The 25166-nt window shown below is 38.7% G+C and overlaps 1 protein-coding gene across 2 annotated transcripts in view; it reads left to right on the top strand.

The window, feature by feature from the left end:
• Positions 1–25166, top strand: part of ARHGAP15 (Rho GTPase activating protein 15) — a 338370-nt gene that overhangs the window by 15127 nt on the left and 298077 nt on the right. For both annotated transcript variants that reach the window (XM_009935173.2, XM_075430956.1), the window contains exon 3: positions 6055–6234. In XM_009935173.2, coding sequence (XP_009933475.1) covers positions 6070–6234 — 165 coding nt within the window. In that variant the 5' untranslated portion in view covers positions 6055–6069. The remainder of the gene's footprint in view (positions 1–6054; positions 6235–25166) is intronic.

Below are 25166 nucleotides of genomic sequence, written 5' to 3'. Positions count from 1 at the left end.
GTCCTGTCCCTACATGCCCTTGTAAAAAGTCCCTCTCCAGCTTTCTTGTAGGCCCCTTTAAGTACTGACAGGCTGCTCTAAGGTCTACCCAGAGCCTTCTCTTCTCCAGGCTGAACAGTCCCAACTCTCTCAGCCTTTCCTCAAGGAAAGGTGTTCCAGCCCTTGGATCGTTGCTGTGGCCTCCTTTGGCCCTGCTCCAACAGGTCAATGTCTTTCCTGTGCTGAAGGCTCCAGAGCTAGACACAGGACTCCAGGTGGGATGTCGCCAGAATGGAACAGAGGGGCAGAATACCCTCCCTCACCCTGCTGGCCACACTTCATTTAATGCAGCCCAGGGGACGGCTGGCCTTCTGGGCTGCCAGCGCACATTGCCAGGTCGTGTTGAACTTCTCATCTATCAGCACCCCCAAGTACTTTTCAGGGCTGTTCTCAGTCCATTCTTCCCCCAGCTTGTATTCGTGCTTGGGATTGCCCAAACCACGTGCAGGACCTTGCGCTTGGCCTTGTTGAACTTCACAAGTTTTGCATAGGCTCACCTCTCAAGCCTGTCAAGGCCCCTCTGGATGGCATCCTTTCCCTGCAGCATGCCGACCGCACCACACTGCTTGGTGTCATCGGTAAACTCTCTGAGGGTGCACTCAATCCCACTGTCCATGTTGCTGACAAAGATGTTAAACAGCATCTGTCCAAATACCAGCCCCTGAAGAACACCTCTCATCACTGGTCTCCACTTTGACATCGAGCCGTTGACCGCAACTCTTTGATTGTGACCGTCCAGCCTATTCCTGATCCACTGAGTGGTCCGTTCATCAAATCCATGTCTCTTCAACTCTGAGACAAGGATGCCATGCAGGACAGTGTCAAATGCTTTGCACAAGACCAGGTAGATGATGTCTGTTGCTCTTCCCTTATCCACCAAATCTGTAATCCCTTTGTAGAAGGCAGCCATATTTGTCAGTGATGTTTTGCCCTTAGTGAAGCCATGTTGGCTGTCACTAATCACCTCCTTATTGTCCATGTGCCTTAGCACAGTTTCCAGGAGGATCTGCTCCATGATCTTGCCAGACACAGAGGTGAGACTGACTAAGCCATAGCTGCCCGGGTCTTCCTTTTTACTCTTTTTAAAAATGGGGGTTATGTTTCCCCTTTCCCTTTCATGTTCATTATACTTGTGGCTTAATAATGGTAGATGTGTCATAGTGAAGTTAAAAAATAAAAGCTTATTTGGAAAAATACTGAAAAGTATATGCATAATCTCATTCTCTTGAATAACAAATGCAACAAATTCTATTAATCAGAGATAGATTTTTTCCTTTCTTGGATAAAAGTACTTGTTACAACTACTTCTTGGTACAAGTTGCTAATGAATTAACATTTGCATTCTGTCTTTCATTGTATGTAGCCGTAGGAAACACACTCATAGCTCAAGCCAAAATTCAGAAATACTGTTATCCTCTTGTCTTTTGAAGACCTAATTCTTTGCTTTGCTTTTCAGAAAACCTATGTGCTAACTTTACTGATACTGTACCAAAACTCAAGAAATAGAGTTCTCGGGTAATATCAGTCAGTCCACTCTTTATATGATAAATTTCTGGACAAAGCAACATGCCAGAATGGGTTAAAAACCTGATAAATATGAAATTTCCTTTAGCTCCATGGGCTGCTGTAGAAGGGGAATATTTATCTGCTCTCATTGTGACATAGAAACTACAATTAAGCTATCAAAGACATAAGAATGGCAGTGAGATGAACAATTCACTTTCTTATTCTTTGCAAAAAAATAAACAGTAAATTTTTCTTTTTTTCATGGAAATTATAAATAGCAAAAGGAAAGGGATTTTCTTTGCTGTTTTCCATTGGAAATTTGACTATGTTACTTTGTTTTCTTTAGCATTTCCTGTCTCTTTCATAAGAGACAGTGTAGAAAAGAACTTTTTCCCATCAAGGGAAAATTAGAACTAATTTAAATATTTCACTGTTATCAAACATCAAGATTTTGTGAAAACACTCTTTTTAAAAGTAATGTTATAAAAAATTTTCTTGAAAACAGTTTTGCCAAGACCCAGCAGTTTGTGAGGAAGTTCAAGATCTGATCTCTGCCTTTTGCTGTGTTACTCTCTGAACCTGGGCCTGATTCTCAGAAATGAGCTGGCTTTGCTGTATGTACTGATTTGCATCCCAAATAACCTTTTCATTTGTCACGTCTGTAATACACTCATTACTTCCACATCTCATGTTTCAAAGTCGACTGTACATTTAGAAATAGAGGGTTTAGGATCTTTGCCATAGTTCTGCCAGATACGTAAATATCACTTGGCTGTTTAGCAGCCACCTCACACCTGTAGTTGGTGTCTGCGGCTCCAGCTTCAGTTCAACCCAATTCACTCTGAAGATGCTGTGGTACTTGCTGGAGCAGGCTTGTCTCCTCTCTAAGCATCCCAAATGCATGGACCAATCTGTGGGAAAAACGACTCCAAGTGTTGACTCACAGAAGTTGCAAATTTCATTCAAAGTATGAACCGCTTCTTCCTGCAGCGAGGGCTTTTGAACTCCTGAGAGTACCTCCTAAAGTGGCTGTCTGCGTAAAACTGAATTGCTTTTTCTGTCCCAGCCAGGAAGATGATTTTGTCCCTTCAGCTCAGTGGTGTTTCTTGCTGCATAAGTGAGCTGACTTACCCACTTTTCAGAAAGTAAAGTTCTCCTTTCTCATATTCAATGTAATCTTTTTCCTCCACCCTATGAATCGATTATCCCTTCCTGTATCAGCCATCAAACCTCGTGTCAAGAATTTTTCTTGTACACGTACTGTTTCTTGATTTTTCTCCACTCTTATCCAACCTGTCTCTTCTGTTTCACCGTGCCCAAAAATAGCCACTTCCAAGATGTTTTTCAGGGTGAAAATCTTAAAGTCATACTGCTCCTTTTATCCAGAAACCCTATAAAAAACAGGGAGAGGAGGGGGGAAAGTCTGTCTTCATTTAATGCCTTTCTCCAGCAAATCAACCGTAAGAGGTTTCAAAAGTAAAATTTATATCCAGATGCTAACTATTTGCCAAAAGGCAAATTAGCTAATTATATAATGAACATGGAGTGCCTCACAAGCAGTTTCACAGGGCTTGGCAGCTCTGCTTTCCAAAGTAAGTGAAACGAATGCCCCTTCAAAACTGGCCCAAACTTGGCCCTGATGCTTCTAATAACTGCAAACAACAAATTGTAAAAGCATCCGATACGAGTCTTTTTCTGTTTTCTGTTCGTGTTTTATCTGTTTCCTGACCGTCTTCCTTTCTGTTATTTTTCAAAATTTAAAAAAAATAACAAAAAAAATAGAGGGCAGAATGTAAGCGCTGCCAAATTCTTCTCGCAAATGCAAATGCAACACCATTGTGTTTCTACAGCTCATATTCAGGGTGCCATCTACTGGCATGCAGGGCCGGTAACACTGGCAGGAGTCTTCTTGGAGTGTGGGCAGCAAAGGATTTCTACCTGCAAATCCTAAGACAGCAACTTTTGTAACTTGTACGTTTCTCTCGTATTCTGCAGGATTTCAGCACGCGCTATACTAAGACAAATAAAATCTGGTGGAAGAAATGTTACGATTTGGGTTTTTTCTTTTCTTTTATGGTAGTTCCTGTAATTTTAGTGCCTGCGAAGGTCTCCTTGTAATACTCTGATGTGTATGAATTAGTTCCAGTCTTAGGAGAAATTAGTTAAGGTTCAAAGAGATTAGAATAAAAAATTTCATAAGTCTTTGCAGACATGTCATTTAGCGACTGTGCTCCTACTTGAGATCCGGGGCATGACTTTGTCATACTATTAAATTTTTTTACAGCACATCATGTACTGACAACACCAGACAGAGACTACCTAATTAAAACTCATAATGGTCCCAAGAAGAGTTATGTCAGAGTTTTATAGGTGGGAGATTTCAGAAGAAAATCTGAGAGATGTGCTCCAGTCAAACATTGGATTGGTGACAGAGCCAGTGTTGCTCTCGTCTCTCGAGTGTGATCAGCTCTCCAGCCTGGAGCCTACTGAAAATCTGTTGAGAAGCGATTTTGGTTTGATACCAACATGAAATACAAAATGGTTTGACTCTCCAAGTTTAGAAGGAGAAAAAAATCATTTCCTACTTAGCTGTTGCAGACTTTACTGCCAAAATGGCAAAGTGTCCCTGTGACATGGGTTTAAGTGGTGACTGCTCTGAAGTGTGGTGAGAAGTGTCTCATGGCGGGAGAACACACAGTGCTGTCTACCAAAGGTCCACGTAAAGAGTTTTCCCTGGTGTCAAATACCAGATCTGCAGCAGAGGTAGGCGTGCATACTCCTGAGTAGCAGGCAGCAGCTTCAGCCATTTTTTTCTCCTCTCTTTCTGTGGTTCAACTTCTGTAGGGATCCTTGAGTAACTAATTCAATGGATCAAACAGTCAAAGAGCATAAGCTTTACTGCTGCTTGTATTAAAGTTAGTGTGTTAATTGTGGCACAATGTTGAGTGAGTAATGGCTAATACTGAAGCACTTTCTTTGTCTCTTTTCTCTCTTGAAGAGTGCTATGTTTCCTTGTTTACATATGTCTGACTGTGTGAGTTGAAATGCCCCTGAAGATGTTCAGAAGCCTTCTGGACATGGTTATGGGCAACGACCTCTAGCTTGAGCATGGGGGTTGGACCAGATGACCTCCAGAAGTGTCTTCCAACCTCAACTATTCCATGACTGCACAACCTCTCATTATTGTCCTCTACTTCTAAGGCAGTTTCCTATAACGAACTGATTTATCAAGGCCAGGAGAGGGTGAAGCTATGAGAGTTGTGTCCTTCTACTCGCACAATGGCTGTGGTCCTGCCCAGAGACATGCAGTAGTGTTCCTCAAATCCCTCTCCCACCTTCACACTGGTACCGTATCTTCCTCTGCTCTGATGCCTTCATAGAAATGGACTTTCTTGAAATCAAGGATTTTCATCTTTGAGAGTTTTCAGATGTTGGGGAGATGTTGCTAGAAAAAGCTGTGCAGTTCAAACCCGTATGAAGAATGCTGGTTTTCAACAGTTTATTTTATAACCGCGCTTAGATGGATTGCCGTTGTCCTGGCTCTATAGTTCAGAAATCAGCAATTCCAGCTTATGTAGTATCTCTTCCTTACATGCTTTCTCATACAGTTGCATAGCAATATAAATAGCAAGTTTTCTTGTGACTCTTACCATATTACTTCACCCACAATTTACCTATGGTAGTGCCAGGGTAGACTAGAAGGGAGGAAAACAGAGGAAGTGTTATACATCACTGTCCTCATGTTTTGTACAAGAAATGTAAAGCAACTCTTGCTGGTGAAAAGCATTTGGGGAATTTGAATAGCTAGAATGGGGTTTGTTGAGTTGCACCAACGCGGAGACGGGAAGTTGGACAGCAGCACTGCTAGAGAAGGTGATCGTTCTGTACAAGCTCACCCCAGCCCCTCCAAGGGCTTGAGATCTTATGAGGTCAGCCATTCCTTCGTTTCAAAATTTAGAAAATGAACAAACAAAACACTCATCAGTGCTGTTGATAGAATTGTAAAAATTAAAGGAAATTTTATTAGATCTGGGCTTAAATCTAGGACATTAGGAGGGTTGAAGAGTGGTCCTGTGAAGCACTTGTAACGTGCCTGTATCAAACTGTGGAGGTAAGATATGTTAATTGGTTTCACAGCATGTTGTTTTCTTTTGCAAGATTTAAAATGTGTAGTGTGAGCAGGGCCAAAGACAAAGTGTAGTGGTTGCCAGCTGGACGTGACAGAGGCTTGCAGGGAGATTACACCATAGAGGAGAATGGCTTTTGAGATAAGGATAATCTTTTACACAAACTAACTCTTCCAAGGCAGTTTGGATGGGTGAGTGATAAGGACAACAATAAAACTACAGGCTGACACAGCTGATAGTTATCCTGGTGTTCAAAGATGATCAAGATCTTGCCAGCAACATAACTCAGCTTCTTCTCCTGACTACAGTGACATATAACTGGCACTGATACACTTTTCTATGAAGCTTCCCTAGAATAATGCTCTTGTTTTACATTCTTCAGGTCAACCTAGTAACCATGGAAAGGTCTACAACTTCTGAGACAGCCTCCGAAAAGCCTAATCCTTCCCACCACAGTACGGGAGCTGTTCAAATGAGGATCAAAAATGCCAGCAGTCACCACGATAGACTGAGCCAAAGCAAATCTATGATTCTGTCCGAGAATGTGAAAGTCACTGAGCCTGTAAGTAAAATACTACTAACATTTTCTGAGTCTTCCAGTTTTTTAAAAACTACAGAATTATCTCCAATGTGGTAAAGATACTGTTTTCATGATCATCCCTTGCAAGGAGAGATTTAATGGTATTAATAATTTTTTAGGAGTATGCCTAGGCATTGGAATAACAATTTTCCTGCAATGAAAGACAGAATTTGGCTTTGGTGGCGGGATCATATAATCTACTCAGCATTTCAACTATCAAGTGTTACAGTACTTATGTACAGCTGCTGTAGAGAATAGTACTTACAGTGTCAGATATGTGCCACAATTTCTCCAAAGGCAAGTGCTAAAAGTAGACAAAAGAAAAAGAAATTGCCACTCTGTAAATAAAGGGCAACTTTGTTAATAACAGAAGCAAGTCTTACTGTAAGAATGAATGAATTGTAAAAATCAGACACTGAAGTTGTCTTATTATTTTAATAGCTGACAGAGTGAAAAAGTTGAGTAATTTTTTACCCATTACCATTTTTTTCAGAAATTAAATAGTTAGTGGTGAACTTTATTGCCAGTTTCTTCCCTGCCCCTGTACTCCTTCTGAGCTGCTAAACAAACTGATTGGTATGAGTCTCCCCTGGTTAATTTTCTTCTATAATGGTGGCAACTTGCAGCTGAGGCCATATGATGTTACAAAATTATTTATGCAATGTTAGCCACTTTTTGGACTCCAGATCCATTTTGTTCTCAGAGAATGTAAATGAGGGGAAAAACTGTGTTAGCTGGGGACAGAGTCCCAGGTCTCAGTCACTTCTCACAACCATGCCAACCACTAATTTTTTGTTTTGTTGATGTAATGGATTCCTATGAAATATTCAGCTTTCCAACAAAGTTATTAAATGGAGGAAGCCTACAATAACATCTGCATTTTGTTCCCTTTTTACTAGAAGTTCAAACTCAAAATTCAGACTTACCTAGAAATACATTATTTTAATGATTAATTTCTCTAGAAAAATCTGTTTAGATTTTAGCAACTGATAAGATACTCCTTTACCTTCCATTTAAACCATATTGTTTGCTTCAGACACACTTTACGTGTTTCTGCCTTTTTATCTGATGTGAAATGTTCCTTCGTTACAAACCTGAAACAATGCTTATAGTAATTTACTGGGAATGCTATAATGTATTATCAGGAAGAACTGTACCTCTGAAAAAGTTTAAAAGTTAAGTATATTTAATGATGCCTAACATATTTTATTGGCTGTGTTTAACAAAAGGCACTAGGCTGCAGTTGTTTTTGACAAGCATGAAAACATCACAGCGTGAGACTGCAAAAGGAATTATGTAGAGAAATTACAAGTGATCCATCTCTCAATGAATTATCCACCTCAATAGCCTGCAGAACTCAGCTACCAATTAACACCTACTTTATTACATGTTGGGATGTACTTAATAACTTTCATGTGTTTATGCACTATTACCTTGACTGATGCCTCTTGTACAATTAGGCATAATTGGCATATCAATATGCAAAAGTTAAAAGGATTAACCCTCTTAAAACTAATGAGCATTTCTGTATCCAGCTGCTAAATGAGACAAAATTAGCATTTTTCACTTTTGGGCAGGATTTTATCATGCAGTTTCTCATTGTTGATATTACCTTGTTACATAACTTTAGTTTTGGGGATAGTATGCTGGACTGCTACAGAGCAAGGGCTCTAAAAAGTTAAATTAGACGTAGATATTCACTGCCACATTCCAAAAACCATAGCAGGTACAATATATGTTCATTGACTGAGAGCTGAAAAGTTGCTTTGTGTTACATTTGTTTAGTTGCTAATTATATAAAACGGAATTTTACTGAGTAATGTCATTTTACCAAGCAAACTTGGCTCCGACATAATAGATTGAAAGCTTGCCATGCTACTAATTTCCTTTCTATTTCAATTCTTTTCATCTCTTTTTGCCATGCAGAATTTTCTGACTAGATATTGATAGACTGAAAGTGTTTTGGCTTATTTACTTAAATAAGCCTCTTAAAGTGGTTTTCTAATGCCCAAACTAAAAGTAGAATCCCTAAGGATCCAAACGTTTTCCAATACGTGCTTGAAACGCAGTGAGACTCAAGTTAAAAGAGCAGTGAAATTTCAATTGTGTGTATCAACTGCATGCTGACATATCTGAATCTGCGCATGTGACTTGTGAAGGATTTCGGCGGAGGTGATGGAGGAGGATAGGCTCTGTCTGCCCAAGCGCCTTGAAAAAGCAGGGTCCAACTGACAGACACACCCAGGTGTACCTATATATGTATACGTTTCATAATCTTGTTTTAAAATTTGTTATGCTCTTTTCCAGCGCACTGGTATACACAGTCTGCAGTTTTGCATTTAAAGGCACACAGATCCCTGCTAAAAGACACGTATTACCAATATGTTAAGCAAAGTTAATTATTTTGTGCTAGAAGATGAAAGGGATTTATTCTGATCTTTCTACTCGGAAATTTTCTGTTTTCAACAGTTTGCCACTCTTTAGATGATGGATATAATCTATATGGTATCCACAGGTCATGCTTACTTTCTATTTTACATTGACGGAATATCCTTGTCCTATCATGGGAGAGATTTTTCTTTTTAAAAACTAGAAATGGCTGAATAAGGGACTCCATATTACTCTCCCACCGCCCACATTTGGAATGTGCATTACACCTCATGTTCTGTTAATAAATGGATCAAATCCTCTTTACCCAACTTATGCAAAACCTACTGACTTCAGCGGATTAAGGCAATCAGCATTTGGCACATTTTGAACAATCAATAGAAATACATACTGCTAAAATATATTTGGAAAAAAAAAAAAGGGTATTCCAGACAACAAAGGGCAAAAAGCAGGCGCAAAACTAGAAGGATCACTGGTGATTTATAGAGAAGAAAATACATAATTTTCTCTAAGGGATTTGTTGTGTTCTCAAGCATTTGCTGCGATGTTTGTAAGCACACCTGGGGCTATACTTTTGAAGGTGGACAGATTATTTTCTATAGTGTGACAAAGAAGGATATGCATCATACATCAGTAGGGCCATATGCACTTGTGCATTTTATAGTAGTAAAGATGCAAATGTGGAATGCATAAGCTAACTGATGCTAAAGCTAAATGTAGATTCTTGGGGGCTTATTTATTTATGATGGAAATGCTTGAGCTTTGTGCAAAGGTTGAAATTGGTATTAATGTAGAGTTTAAAGAGCACAAATCATGAAGCTGGACACAGACTGTGGTAAGCAAAGGCTCTTTCTGAGCTTAATGTTAGTGTCTGAACTATCAATGTAAATGAATATTTGCTATTTTCATCTGTTAAACCCCAGGGAAGTGCATTTCACTTCATTCAGAACAACTTCAAACAATGAAATGTCTTTTTTTATTGGTGTCTATATTAAGAATTAGAACCTATTTAGACATTCCAAAATGTTAATGTATTAGAGCTTTTTCTGATTAGGTTAAACAAACTGGTAGGTTTATTTATCTTTGTAATACATTATCAGGGAAATGGGAAGCAATATTCTTTTGTTTCTTACTCCTGCGATCATAGAACACTTGCCAAAGTTACGGCTAGCCAAAACCACAGAAATAAAATTTCTAAAAATATAAGCCTTCTGTTTAGCAGAGTTTTCAAGCCATATTTTGAAATTGCAGGGCTTGTACATGTTTACTTCAAATCAAGCTTATAGTCAAGTTTGAGGCTTTGTTTGTATAGATTGTCCTGAAGTAGATCCTGATATTTAATTAAAATGACACTAAATCACATTGAATTGATAAGACTTGGCATCTCAAACAAAGGTAATTGCCCGTATTGGTTTTGTACAAAAATAGAGCTGCTTGGAAAATGTGCAGCCAACACAGACTGTCAACTCCATTTATAGATCAATATGTGAAAACCATTGATCAGGCAGGCATGTGTAACAGTAACACTTTGCATTTATTTGTTGTTTTTATACCATGTTAAGGCTTACAGGATTATCGGCTTCCAAAATATTTTGACTTCCTCATAAATATGTTATCTGTTTAATGTTAATTAGAAGACAGTCTCCAGCCCGATTTTAGAGTATTTTCAGTTTCCTTGCTACGGGTAGTTTTAGCTGAAAATGGATTATTTCAGTCTCTGAGAGATCATCAGACCTTCTTTTATAGTACAGTTTATTTAGGAAAATTTTCGAGGATTCCTTTTTTTTTTTCTCAATTTACTTTTTTTTCCTGGAGGAAAAAGAAATCTTGACAAAATATTTCCAAAAGCAGAAAACCTTCTGCTACCTTAGTTGTGTACATTTGAGGTAGAAGTGGAAAAATATTCTCTTTATTGTGTTCTAATAGTGACCACCCAGGCTTTATTCACTGCAACTTTTATCATATACTAGTCCATTATAGACGCATCTGCTTTTATCACTGTAAGGAAATAGCTGTGTTCCCTTCAAGGTGTTAAGCACATCATGTAATAGTACTGGGACAGACGTAGAAAAACCTATGAGCTTCCCGTGATAAGTGCGGTAATTGTTAATATATGCACGCTTACTCCTTGTTCGCTCCAGTATTTCAGGGTAGGTGTGGAAGTAGTGAGTCCATAAACACGGTCCACTTTTACTTCTTGAACATGAATACCGTCTGAAAAAAAAAGTAGATCTGTTGAGTAACATTAGCTGTTCTCCTTTCTAGTGCAGGAAAATGAAAAATGAAGTGTGTCATGTGTCTCCTTACTGTCTTCAAACTGGTTTTGTGCTTTCAGAACCTAGATCTGCTCTCTGGTGTGTGTTGTGCTTGCAGATGGGCTCGTTCAGCCCTTCCCTCCAGTTTTTCGACCATTTCACAAGCATGTGCCTCGCTCCCCACCTGAGGAGCTGCTCCGGCTCCGGGGCAGAGGCCCTCAGCCTGCGCTGGGCACCGCTGCTACACATGCCCCTGCACGCTCATGCATGTCCTACGTACCATAAACCCTTTTACTTTAGAGACTGAAAGTAGAACACTAATGCATTAGTAGGGTTCTCTTTACCTTCCACAAGCAATTTTTCTCAATGGAGCAATGCAAGTTGCGTCACAACCCTTTTTCAGGATCAGCATTTAGTGTGCAGGCATTTTTTCAAGTTCAGAATGAGCCTTTTGTTTTTCTGCTGCTTTTTTTTCCCCTTTTTTGTCTTATATTTACCCTGTGAGAAGGTGTTCTTTATTGTGTATTTGTATTACAGCACTTCAACTGAAATAATCTTGGGTAGAAAGAGAAGTTAATTTTATTGTTAAACTCCCCATTTATTTCTCCTCCAAACATTTTCACTGTACCGTTTCAGCTGTGCAGCTTGATAGGCAGCATCATAATGAGATCATAGAAAAAAGAAATAACCAGCACCTATTTCTTCTTAAAAGCGAGGATAAATTCATTTCAACTCTATTAAGGGAGTGGTGAATGTAACTGGTTTGGCTTCCTTGTTAAACCAAACTGAAGTTCAGACAAGATATTATATGAGTCGGAATTGCTGATTTTGACTTTTACTCAGTGCGACAGAAGGGTAGAAAAAAAGGTTCAAAAACCTCCAGTTTTTTTTTTTTTTTTTTGCGATCTTACATTATCTCATGCTGTGAAAATCTTTACTCTATTTACCAAGCACAAATTAGTCTTGCCAAAGGTTCTGAAAGTTTGCTATTTCAGCTTAGATCCTAAAACTTCAAAGACAGATGCAACTCCACAAATTAGTGTATGTGCTCTGCCATGGCTATTTTAACTTGAACTTAACTAAATTCGTTTATAATTTAGTACTGATTGAACGCTGCCATAAACGTACATGGGATACATTTTTTAAAGTTAGTCCTCTGATTACTAATTTGAATAAAAAACTCTAACCTTGTTAGCATCTGGACTTATTTCCATAATAACAACCCCTTCAGAACCTACAAAGTAATGAATAATTGACAACAAATGAAATGTTTTGATAGTTGTCGGCACAAAGCATGTTTAATGTTTTGTGTTGCTTCCTAGCTAATTATGTAGATGACACATTTGTCAGACCTTGACTGCCATTAGAAACGTGTTTCCAGAGGGGAGAAAAACAGGCTATTCATAGAGTAATTAACTAGAATGCTCAATGACCTGTGAGAGATTCAAATGGCTGCCAGTTCAGACATTGTTTTGTTACAGAAGCAGAGGGGTAATTAAAATTCCAAATTACAGTGCTATGATGAAGCATTTGTTTGTTGACAGTATACTCTTACTCTAGTTTGTTAATTCTTTTTTAAATTGCTTCTAATCCATTTTATAGCTTTAGGAGTTCCGTCTTTGAATTTACTGACAACTAATATTATGGTAAATTGTTCTTCGGTGGAGTACCGCGGGCTTGGCAGTTCCATGGGAGCACAAGGTGGGTGGGATAGAATCGCTGTTCTTTCCCTAAACTGACATACCGTGTGCTGTCATCAAGACACAGCTAACGCGGCACATCTTGTGAAATGATATGTTCATAATTCTGCGTTAGGGAAGATGTCTAGTTAGGGGAGGAAATGGCTCAGATAAAGTCATAATAATCAAACAAATTGAGGAAGGTGTCCTAGAACGTTAGCAGACAAGCCCTGATGTGGTTGGGGTGAGGATGACTGTGGGTTAGGTAAGCGCTTTGGGAAGCTGAGGTCTGCTCGGTGAGGGAAAATTGGAGGACAATCGTCTGCATGAAGAAATCAAGCACAAGATATGAAGAATGGAGTATTTCATAAGACTCTGCTGTGTCTTTGCCAAAGCCCTTTGCAGGCAGTCGTGGACATGACAGGATAAGATGTCTTTTCTTGTACAAAGAGGGACTCTTTGCAAGTCCAAAGTGCTAAAGTTCTCTAAACAATGAATTAAATGCAAGCCCGGGTGAAATATTTATTTACTTTGCCAAAAGTGAGAATACGGTTTTGTTAAGGAGAGCTGACAGAAGTAACATGGTGTTTGACGCAGGAGAGCTGACAGCGGCATGGAGTGAGCGCCGATTATCCTGAAGACACTGTCAGCTAGGATTGATTTCCACTTTCTCCGTTTATGTAACGGTTCCTGTAATACAGCTGACCCCAAATCACGTTACCTTGTCATTTCTCTGCACGGATCAAGAGGAGACGAGCTGAAAATAGCTAGGCACTGACCTTGAACTTGCCGGAGAAGCGGGGAAGCGGCAGCGGGGGGTTTCGAGGCGCGGTCCCGCACCGGGCGCGGGCGGCTGCTCTGCGGTTGCGGCAGCACAAGAGGGCAGAGCAGCACTGGAGATGGCGGGAGAAGCCACTGATGCTGCAGGACCACAACCCTGTGCCAAAGGGCTGGGCTTTTATTCTTTTTTCCCTTCTTCCTTTCCCCCCCGCCCCCCTTTAAAAACTGGGGAGATGCTAGCTAGAACAGCCCCTGACTTCGAAACCTTGACGTTCCCATCATCCGTCGCTTGAAAACACGATTATTTGAAGCAATGTTTAATATTGAAATACCTTCCTAACTGAATGCATTGCTAGAAGTTTTGCATCCTTTCTGTGCATATATCACCGTTGTTCTCCTAGCATCTAGTAAAAAAATGAACCATTTGTATTATCGTTAATAGTTATCTACAATTTGGGGTTTTTTTGACAAGATCAATGCGTTCCTAAAAGCCTGCAAGTCCCTTTGAGCTTCATAGAAAGTATGGTGTAAACATGTGAAAAATATTTTTAAATGGACAGGACAAACTGAAAAAGGGTAAAACAATTAAAGATTTTTTTTTCTTCAAATGTGGCATTTCTCTCTGTTGCAATGCATATCTTGAGGGGAACAAAAAGAGAACTTGGTTGTGAAAACATTATTTAATTTACCATCTAAAACCCACTCTCTGCTTCTTTTATTTCGTACTTTCTTTTCATCTGTGCTTGCCTCTTAACAGTCCTTTCTGTCTCTGATACTGGCAGTAGCTGCGGACCAGGAAGCCTGTACTCACCCTGTAAGATGTCTGGCCACAGTTCTCACCTTCATTTGGTGACACCAAGGCATGTGTGCCTGCTGGAAAGGCGATGACTGGCAGTCCAGCCCAGACCTTCCTCCTCTGCCCAACCAGTTGGCTGTTCCCCTAAAACATGATCTTTTCCCTCAGGGGAATATCAGACACTGTTCCTGCAGCGCAGGGTGGTGTGACTGCTCTTCCCTTCAATCTAATGCTACCTACTGTTCACTTGCATTGTTAGGTATCTTCGGAAAAGGAAAATATTATTGCATTTTTTTCCACCAATGAATCCCTTTTTTTCTTCAAGTCACTTAGGGAAGTAAGCCATGGCTTCACAAACTGATAGAAAAACAGATGAGGAAACACTCGGGAACTATCTTCTAGGGTAGCGTTAGCAGCTCTTCGGTAAACACAGGGAAATGCAAGGGGTAAACACGCGTTTCCTCTTTTGAAATTATTGATTTTACTGTAGTCTGTAAAACAGCAGTGGAAACATAAGGTAATTTTTGGCCACATCACACACGATGTGATGTCTTGTTTAAGAGCAGGGTACAAGCGCAGACTGAGGTTACCATTTCTTAGTGGTCAGTGATGACTAGGGCTGTGTAACCGACACGTATTTAGAAGCAAAAAGCAAAAATAAAACCTCTTACTTTCATTCTTTCTAGCAAAAATATGCAAAAGTGGTGAATTTGATGTTAATTTGAGGCGATGTTAATTTGAGATGAATTGTAACAACTCCAAATGTTTCTCTCCTTTTTCTTCTCTTGTTCAAATCCAAAGGACAATCATGAGGTTGAATCAAGTACTTATAGCTCAAAGCTTGATTGTTCCAAAACTCTACAAAATGAGGTCTTTGAACCGTCCTGGTAAGGAAACTAAGCAGACTAAGAAAATTTAGACATGAGGTTTTAACTAAACAGAACCCATGGAATAGTATTATTTTCTGTAACTTAATATCTAATTCAAATTGAAAAGATCCCAGTCCTTTTGCACCATTTTCTTTATTTCGTAGTCCATTCCACACTTCCTTGGGTTTTTTGATAGTAGGAAAAATTTATTTCCTGCATCTGTTCTGAATATGCTTGTCAAGCTGCTACTTTTTCTGCTATTTTATCCTGTAAACAGTATCTCTCAAATATATAGAGATGTTAAAGACATTGAAGTTACTACCCTGATGCTAAATGTCCTAACGCGCTACAAAGCTACACCTCTTTGCCTCAGGAGTGAGACAGCAACATGCCACGATGTTAGAGAGGTAATATTTTACATATGTAATAATTCAGCTGGCTTCCATGATAGCCTTGTGTTGTATTTATTTATTGCAAAGAAGTGGAGAGGCAGCCGGACCGGAATTCGCCGTGTTTCACTTGGTCCCAGCTTGGACTTTGGCCTGCCAAGAGATTTTGAGTCCTTTCTTCTGTTTCTCTACCTCTAAAAAGGGACTGCGGATGATTCACGTCTCCTTTGCACACGTTACAGAGTCTGCCTCGGAGCTGGGTTGACTGTTATGTTTCAATCATGCTCATTACGTAGATAATTCTATTCTCATCATATTAACTCTATTAATTGAAACAGAATTATTCCACAACTGTGCTAGTGTAACCAAGAGGGGAACTTGGCCCCAGGTCCTGTACATTTTCCTTATCTATATTCTCTGTGCTTAACTCTTTCACTCTTTTTCATCAAAAAAGTCTTGTTTTGGCTTCGTCATTAATCACTTCTGTTCCCTTGATTCTACACCCATGTGCTTTTTAACGGCATTAGGTTTCTTTGGGGGCTTTCATGTTTTATAGTGTATATTTCAAAAAGCACGCTTAAAAGTATTGCTTAAAAGAGTCTCTTTGGCAATATGTGTCAGTGCACACTGTGACAAGGAACATAAGCTGTGGAATTATATTCCTCTTACGCTATCTTTATTAAGTACTGTATTACGGCTAAATTGTGGCATCTAACACATTTCCTTTCAAAATGCCGTAAGATTTGAAGGATGTAGGTACTGAAACTGAGATGATATCAAACTTCCCATAGCTAGTCTTGGGCACCTGACCTGCATAGTTTCCCACAGGGGAAAAGTAAGCTCCATTTCTTTAAATTTCCAATGAGAAGGGACACGTGTCTCCTTGCATTGAGTTACATTATATCACGTCATGTGACACAAAGTGACCCAATGCAACGTGACAGGAGAGGTAAAGAACCAGGGTTTTTTTGTTTGTTTTATTGCTACAGTGAAGGAATTGCACTACCAATGCGATGAAATTGAGATCAAATTATTTTGTGCATGCCCTAAATACATGTGCTGTTGCACAGTATATGAACATGCTTATTAAACGTTGTTTAATGCACTGAGGTTTTAAAACAGACAGTAGCGTGCCCTTGTTAGGCAACATGCCTATTCTTAGACACATAGTTGACGGCGTCATTCTCCTGCCCTAAATCAGATCAAATTCCCTTTGAAGCCAGCTTTTTGTTTTTGCAGGAGCAATAAGTGCGGGATCTGATCCAGTCATGTTAATACGGTAATATTTTTTCTGTTTGATTTCTTCTTTGGTGAGGTTCATAGCCAAAACGGAAATAGGTCTTGATCATCGGTGATTTTGTGTTTCTGGGTGCGCATGCACACACACACAGCCATGGCAAGGCCGGAACTGAAACCTTCGTCTTCAAAGGGCCCAAGACCCTACCCCTTGAGAGAAAGAAAGAGCTTTCTTTTTCAGTACACAGCCTGTGGGGGGACAAAATAAAAATCTTTGTATTTGAGAGACTGATACTATTAATTTATGTTTTTGTTACTTTAGGACAGTACTGAATATAAATAAACTTGAGAAACAGTTATGCCTTTCTTTTAACGATTACTGACTATCTGGGCTGCCACATATTCTGACAGTTACCATAAAAAGTTACTTTTAAGAGTACAGCCAAAACCCAAATAATGCAAGAAATGTTTTACCCTTTCTAGCCTCTGAATCTTCCCCCAGATTTGGAATCAAATTTGAAAGATTGTGAAATACTCTATCCCATTTTCCCTTACTTCCCCCCCACACACTCCCCAGAGTTCTGCAAGAAATATTATTTTCCTGGATATTTCATCCGTGGCCAGAACTGGAAGTACTGCAGCTGTGATGAGCGAATCTGTTCTCATGACATTTCTAGCCCCAAGGCAGGTAGAAAACCCAGATGAGCATCCAAACTTTTGTGTGTTTATTTGAACCAAACCTGGGTTTTGGACCAACTGAGCTTCGCATCAGCAGTTCTGTCATCCTTAAGAGCTAATTCTTCCTGATTGTGATCCTGAAGTCAGACTCTTACTTTATAACCTCATTACACAAAAAAAACAATGTTTAAAAATTTAAGTGCCAGGTGCCAACTCTTTTCTGTAGTTGGCTACTTCAACTTTGAGCTTTCCATTTTTTATCAGCAAATGAAAAACTGAAAATTCAGTGTTCCCAGTTTAGATCTTTCTCATAATTAAAGTGTAAATCTAAAGTGGCCACCTGTAAGCACTAAAACCTGAAGACATTTGGACATAAGCTAAATAAATTGTTTAAAAAACTGCCAATTGGTTGCATCAGGTTTTAAGAACAACTTTGCAGGGAAGATCCAAAATTTGTGTTTTAACATTTTCAGGCCTGGTTTTCTCTTCTTGTGGGTGATTTTTTTTTTTAAATCAAGAAATTGAAGATCTGGGGAAAGAAATAACACAACTGTAGACAAACTGTTGCAGAAGAATGACACCACCAAGCAAATCTCAAAGCTTGGATAAGGCTGGGGCAATGGGCTGGTGATTGTGAGAAGCACAGAACAAGTAGGGAGCCGAGGGATTTGGAGGCAGTTGGGCTGGAAGAAACGGGGTGGGAAAGGTGAATTTGCTGCAGCTGTGTGGAGCTGTGGGTCCTGGCTGGAGGAAGGGTCGTGCTCCTGCTCTACAGAGCTGGTGCTTTGCTGGCTACCTAGGCAAAAGCTCCTCATATTTTCTGTGGTTTAGCTGAAAGCTCGGCAATGCACGTCCAGGTAAGTGTGGACTTCTACATATGGTGGTTTGTAGAAAATCTTTAATTGCACTGAATTTGGCTGAAGTTCCTAATCCTCCGGTCTTGGGGGTTGTATGATTTTTATGGTCTAAACAAAAGACCTAGTGCACTCTGAGCACATGAAGTGCCCAAGCAGCACCAGTTCCTTAAAAACTGCCATCGTTTTCCAAGAATCTCTTTTTGTTGCTTTTTTTTTCCTTGTTGTAAATTCTTTCATGGTTTTATGGTAGATGAGCTTGATTACATGAAAGTTTACCTTTAAAATACTTCCCATTTATCATGCAGATTCCTTACCTAGAAAATCCTAACGCAGCCATTGCTAATGTTTGATAAGATTTGTACCTGGTAGATTCTAAATTACATTAATGCATAAAGCCGACTCTGCCAGGCTCCCTATTGTTACAGTTATTAAAGCTGTAACTGAAATGATATCTTTCATATTGATCTTCAGCTAGCAGCTCTTATCCAGAAGCTTTGTTTCACATTAAAGACACTAATGATTGTCTCCACAAAATGAGCAACTGAATACTTAGAAAAAGTTAAATGGAGAAAAGAAAAAAACTTTGATAGCCACCTTTGATAGTTCTTCATTCCAACATCTCTCATAGCCACAAAGTGCAAGCCAAGCATTAATAGAACTTTTAATAAAATGATTTAAAAGAAATCAATGGGATTTCTCACAAAGCCTAATTTCCAGAAAGACATATTATTTAAAAGTTTGTATTCCTTCTGAACAGCTCATCTTCTCCCATAGCTGCCAGAACCTTTCCTGGAATTTCTCAGGGTGTCTTCCTAGGGTTTTCACATCTTTATTTTCCGGGGTCTGGGTTTGATTTATTACCTTATTGAAGATTTCAATAAATGGAGAATGCATAAGTCCTGTACACTTCCAAGGCTGACAAAATTTCCTGTTGACATAGAGACACCAGTAAAGTGCCTTTTGTGAGGCAGGGGGACAGTTTAGTCAGATATCTACTAACTAGAAGACTTTCTGAGCAGTCACAGGTACTTTGGTTCCTTCATGGACTATACAAAATCCCTTTCCTTACCTTCAGGGGAAAAGGATACATTCCACCAGTACAGCTCTCCAGCTACACTTGTGAGAAAGGTATCGGCAGGGCCTGAGGCTTCGACTTAGGCAGGAGTTTGTGGGTGAAGAGAATATTATTGCACTTGTTTTTTTTTCCTAGCACTTTTGGGTAGGTTTTCTGTTAGCTTTTTGTTTGCTTGCTTATTTTGGCTTAGGGTGAGGAGCAGCTGCTGGATTTCTTTTTTGTGTTTAACTAGATTTCTCCCACACACACACACCATTTTTGGCTATGGTAGGCAGAGCGCAACATAGGTGTTTTCTGTGAGATCTTGTAGAGTAAGCAGAGAAATACACACGAAATTTTTATGTTCTCTAAGCTCATTTACTGTACGTGATATGTGACATATATTTATTTCAAGACTGATATCAAATGGAAGGCGTTTTTTGTTGATGACCAGCAGGAAACCCGAACTGCTCTGTTTGGGAAAACTAAGTCATATTTATCATTTTACATAAACAGAGGTATACTGTGCTGGCAATGTAGAACAGAAGGTACCAAATTAATTTGCACTGTATTTCAACAGAGCCAATACCCTATCCAGTGTTCACTGTGGGATGGTTTTTCCCTGATAAACTCTAGTGAAGCCACAGTAATGATTAAGTCAAATATTTCATACATTAAAGGTTCATAGAAGAATTCATGGGGATTAAAAGAAAGAGGAAAGGGAAAGAAAAGGGAATCATGTAGAGGGAATCCACACACACACCAAACAACAGAAAAGAGTAGACTAAGCAGAGGTCCATGGCTACAAAAAAACATTTCCCTCTGCTCTCGTTATCACATGGGTATTCAGCCCTTGGTTCTGCTGCGTTTTTCCCAGGCTCCAGTGGAAGAGCCTGGATTAAGCTAATGCAGAGACATGTTTTGGCCGCTTATTATTTATTACAATTTTAGTTCCAGGTTTCAAAAACAATTAGGGAAACTGCTTAATAGGAAAATGACTCTAATTACTTGTTAATTGAGGTTATCTGCTTCACATTATTCAAAACGTAAATTGTGTTGACACTTGTACCCAGATATGATTACTTAATAAACAGACTGAAAATGCATCATGAATGCACGTGTCCCTAAAAAAGAGACATTTTATTTTTCAGGTCTGGTTTTCTCATCTGAATCACGTTAAAAGAATATATGTCATTTGCATTAAGCTCAGTTATAGCACGCTAGTTCAAAAAGATAAATTATAAGCTTCAAATAGTGAAAAGATAAAGCACTGAAATTTAGAAGTGAAAGGGTTTATTAAGCTTACGTGTAAGGTTCAGGTAAGATTTACACACAGAGTTGCATAAAGTATGGTGTTGCCTCCTGAACAAACAATTTCTCTGATAAATCAAGTATCTGGAGACAAATAAAATACCAATATTAATTATTGTTCTTAGTATTTACTTTTGTGTTTGATATTGGAGATCTACAAAAAGAGGAGTGTTATTTTTTTGAAAAATAAACTCATTTGGGGATGAGAAATTTTTTGTTCTCACATTCTGGAATTATTTTGTTCTAGAAAATATGATCCTGTTCAGAACTCTAAGTATCCTATTTTTTTTATACATTAATCTGCTGTGGGACCTCTATTTTTTAATAGAAATATCGAAACCTTATTTTTAAAAAACTTTTAGGCCATAAATTAGATTTTGTAGTAGCCAAATGGCTAATGACATCTAAGACCTTGATTCCATGTGATGGAAATCTCTGTGTTTGCCAGCCATGTCTGTGTAGGCAGGATCACCCATTTTTAAAGAATTAGATTTTGGGTTTTAAATTTTTTTTTAAATGTATGTCGCAAATATCATAATTTCCTTAGGAAAAAAATATTTCTTACAGAAAAAAATCTTACAGAAAAGATGAAAGGTAACATTTTCTTTCTAAAGACATAACTAGCGAAAGTTTTAACGAGAGAAATTTCATGTGCATTTCACCTTGAAATTTCCCGGTTTGAAGTGAGAGAAAGACCTCTGTTCAGGCATGGAAATGGTGATTTCAGCCTCCGAGACCATTTCTTTGTCTTAAACTTGGGGCCATCAATCGCTGAGGCACTTTTGGAAATGCAAACATCCACAAGCCATGGTGGTCAGGCTAGGAAAGGGAGAGAGCAGGAAAATGGTGGAGAGTGGAAAAAAAATAATTCTTCAGATAAAAGGGTCTGATGGCACACCTGACAGGATTATTTATTTCTTGAAATCCAAGCATAACTTTTCCACCTTGAATTTTTGGACTTGTATTTCCCTTGGCTAAATTCCTTTTTAAGGCATTTTCTACAGAAATACTATTACTCTCTTCTACTTCATATTTTGCCAAGAAATGAGAGAAAGTTGCAAAGCCCACAACGATGGAAGTTTTAGAGCTGTGTTTGTGCCCATTAATTTTCTCTTCTATGATAGTTTCCTATTTTCACTCTGTTTGACATTGAGCCTGAGCTTTGTTCCTGACTTGTAGCCTATGGCAGTGGAACGGGGAGATGAGACATCACGGAGATGTAGAGCACACATAAAAAGAGAAGATGTGTAAAAACTGAAACGACATGGCAGCTGAAGCAGCTTGTTGCTCAGCTTGGTTGCTTGTTTGAGTGGAGAAAGTGAGGTAAATTGTGATATGTAAGAGAATAACACTCGACAGGGTGTATGGTTGTAAGGTATATGGATGCTCAATCATGTGGTGAGGCAGAAGGCTAAAGGACAAGCGCCTTCAGTATCCATGCAGTCTGTAGATATCCGTATGACCTACAAAACAGAGGGTGTAAGGCTCAGAAAAATATCATTTACAAAGTATATGCAAGCAATTTTAACGAAAGAAAAGTCCATCTATACAATTTGACTGCCTCTTAATCTTTCAGTAATTATTAAAAGAAGAAAGTTTAGGGAAAAATTCAACATCACACCCTTCTGTGTGCATTTGCACCTTAAATAGGTGAGTTCTCACAGTAGTGTATACACAGACAACCATTTCCACTTCCCACTGGTTATACTTACGTATCTATTAGAGTTACACGTGCCTTTATGCTAAGTTTTCTTAACATTTACAACCACCCCTGTATCTGTGCCTGAATGAGTTTGTGTAATAGATCTGATGATCTTCAGAACTGGAGTAGGATTTTTTTTAGGTCAGTCGGCATTAACAGCATTTTGGATATTTGAGCTGGGAATAGAATGGCCCTTTGTACACTAACATTAGAATATTTTAAGATGTTTATTCAGAGCATTGTTTAAATTTCGGTACTTCTAGAGCTACATAGAAAATAGTTTGCAAATTAGTTTCTATGGCAATGTGCAATAAATTACTGAAGGAATTATTTAGGTGGATTTATCTTCCATTGTGTTCCACTATAACACACACACATGCTTAAACCTGCAAGAAGATATAAGCATATATTTTAAAAAGCATCATGGAGCAGTATGCCAGCTTTCCTCTGCCTTTCTGATTGTATGTGCACCTGTATAAAAGAGACAAACTATCCCATTTTTGATTTGGCAACTTTCCTTACAGATAGAGACGATTGTATAAAATGCAGCTCTCTGCAAAATGAACCTCATTATTTTAGCATGTGGAAATTGTAGATTTCAGATGGTTTTGTTCTTTCTGTAAGACAATGTGTTGTGCATTCACTGTTTTATAAATCTATAGTCAAGGAAGATAGGAAGTCACAAGCTGAGACGTATTGACTAATTGATCAGTTTTCGTAATGGCACCCGTTACGGAGACAGACAGGCCCTTTATGCAGTGAAAAGCAGACAAATGCTAAACAGCATCTAAAATCTTCCCTGGAATAAACTTCATCCCAGATACTGCATCACTGATGGGGAATCCTGAAAGCACTGAAATGCTGGACCGAGCTAATGCTTTTACTGTGTCTTGGAGTTTTCAAAATTCTTTAAGTTCTGAACTCTGTGCATGTGAATAACCTCATGAATTTTGTTTGATCTCTAATTTTCAGAGCTCATTGATTTGCTGTTATAGGCATACTGTTAAGATGATGCAGCTGTTCATACCGATGCAGGAAAACCAGGAACAGTCATCAAATATTTGTGAGGTTTTGGGTTTGTGGTTTAGTTTTTTGTTGTTTGGTTTTTGTTTAAATCAGGCATGATTCGGTTACAAGAAAGTGATGATGAACTTTCCATGTTCTTAATGACTGAAAGCATGTTGAATGGCATCTACTTGTGATGCTAATTTTAGAAGAAATAACAATATTTAGCAAAATTTTAGGAAAGTTAACTTAATATCATGCTAAAGCCTTTAAGAGTTTTCTGAGGTGGTCCATGCCTGTTGATATCAATCATAAATACTTGGTTGTCATGGAAATTACAAAAGTTTTGAAAAAGGCAATCATTATGCCAATATTCGAGAAGGGAAAATGGCATGACTTGGAAAATTTTATAGTCAGATTAACCTAACAGACCAATGGGTCAACTAATAGAAAAATTGTTGTAGGGTTTAATTAAAACAAAAAAAGTTAGAAGCGTCATTAATGTCAATCATCACAACTGAATAAAAAACATATCTAAAAAAACCCAAGAAAATGGTATTAGTTTTTGATGCAAGTCTCATTGACAAAGGCATCCATATATGTGAAGTGTAGTGAAAGTTTGTAAGTCATTTGACTTAATAGTACATGACATTCTGATTAAATATTAGCTATGTGCTGTATCAGCTAAGCACACGTTAAATGGATTAAGAACTGATTAATTTACACATTTCGGAAAGTAGTCCCTAGGGAATCATCATCAACTGGGAGACTTTTTAGAGTTGTTCTCTAGGGACTAGTACTAAGTTTGACACTAATCACTCTCTTTATCCATGATATGGAAGTAAATAGAACGAATCTAATAACATTTTAAAATAAAGCAAAGATTGATGGACTGGCAAATAGGTCTGAGTAAAGGCACTTGTGGAGAGTGATCTGGATTGCTTAATGGCTGAAAGTGCATTTTAATTTATCCAAATATATGTGTATAATGGAAGCACAGGCCCTGCTGTTCCCAGAACTAGGAACAGTATACTGAGATTTTACTGCAAAAGGTAACTCCTATGGGTGTTCTGGTGTCAAAAAGTTTGAGATGATCCTTGTGAGAGATAATGAAGAAGAGAGGTGGCGAATGTTCATGTCTGTCAGTGGCACTGAGGAAAAGGAAACTAGAATAGTGACACTAAAATAATGAAGACTACGCATGGAAGAGGCAAAAAAATACAAAAGTATGGGAGGTTAGGAAAATTGTCTTGCCAATGAAGGACCTACAGACCTCAGCATGTTTAAATTATCCGAAAGAAGTTGGAAGGCAATTGATTTCCTACTTAGCTACATTAAGGGACAACATTGGGCACTAAACAGTTCTTTAATGTAGCAGAAAAAGGCAACACAAGATGAAACGTCTGGAAGTTGGAAGTCCCCCAAAATAAAATGAGAGTTACAGTACATTTTGCAAAGACTGGTGGGAAACTATCAAGAGAATTGGTAAATTCATCATTTTTTCATGCCTTCAAATAAGAAATGGATCCCTTCCAGAGAGATATCAAACAGAAATTTCCTAGGCTACGTCCAGCATAGTTTAGATAAAATATTTATATAAACATTTCTATAAACAGTGCCATCTTGATTCCTCATCCATGTCAAGGGGTGGAGAAGCAAAGAGATACAGTGGCAGGTGCTGTCTGAAAGCTTCCATTGGACTGGGGATGAAAGAGGAAGAAACCCAGCACAGAAGTGATAAATCAAAGCCTTTTTCCCTCCGTTATGTGATGTGTATGTGTGACTGTGGACAGTGTGGTATATAAGTACGTACAGTGCGGTATACATGCTCTGAAATATATACTCAAAGTTGTGTTTTCATGTACCACCAAAGCTTCTAATAACATTTGGCTTGTTTGTTTTCTTCAGTTATTCT

The sequence above is a fragment of the Opisthocomus hoazin genome, chromosome 9 (assembly GCF_030867145.1).
Source record: "Opisthocomus hoazin isolate bOpiHoa1 chromosome 9, bOpiHoa1.hap1, whole genome shotgun sequence".
Lineage (NCBI taxonomy): Eukaryota > Metazoa > Chordata > Aves > Opisthocomiformes > Opisthocomidae > Opisthocomus > Opisthocomus hoazin.
The sequence above is the reverse complement of the archived record's forward strand: the minus strand, read 5'-3'. Positions and strand labels throughout refer to the sequence as shown.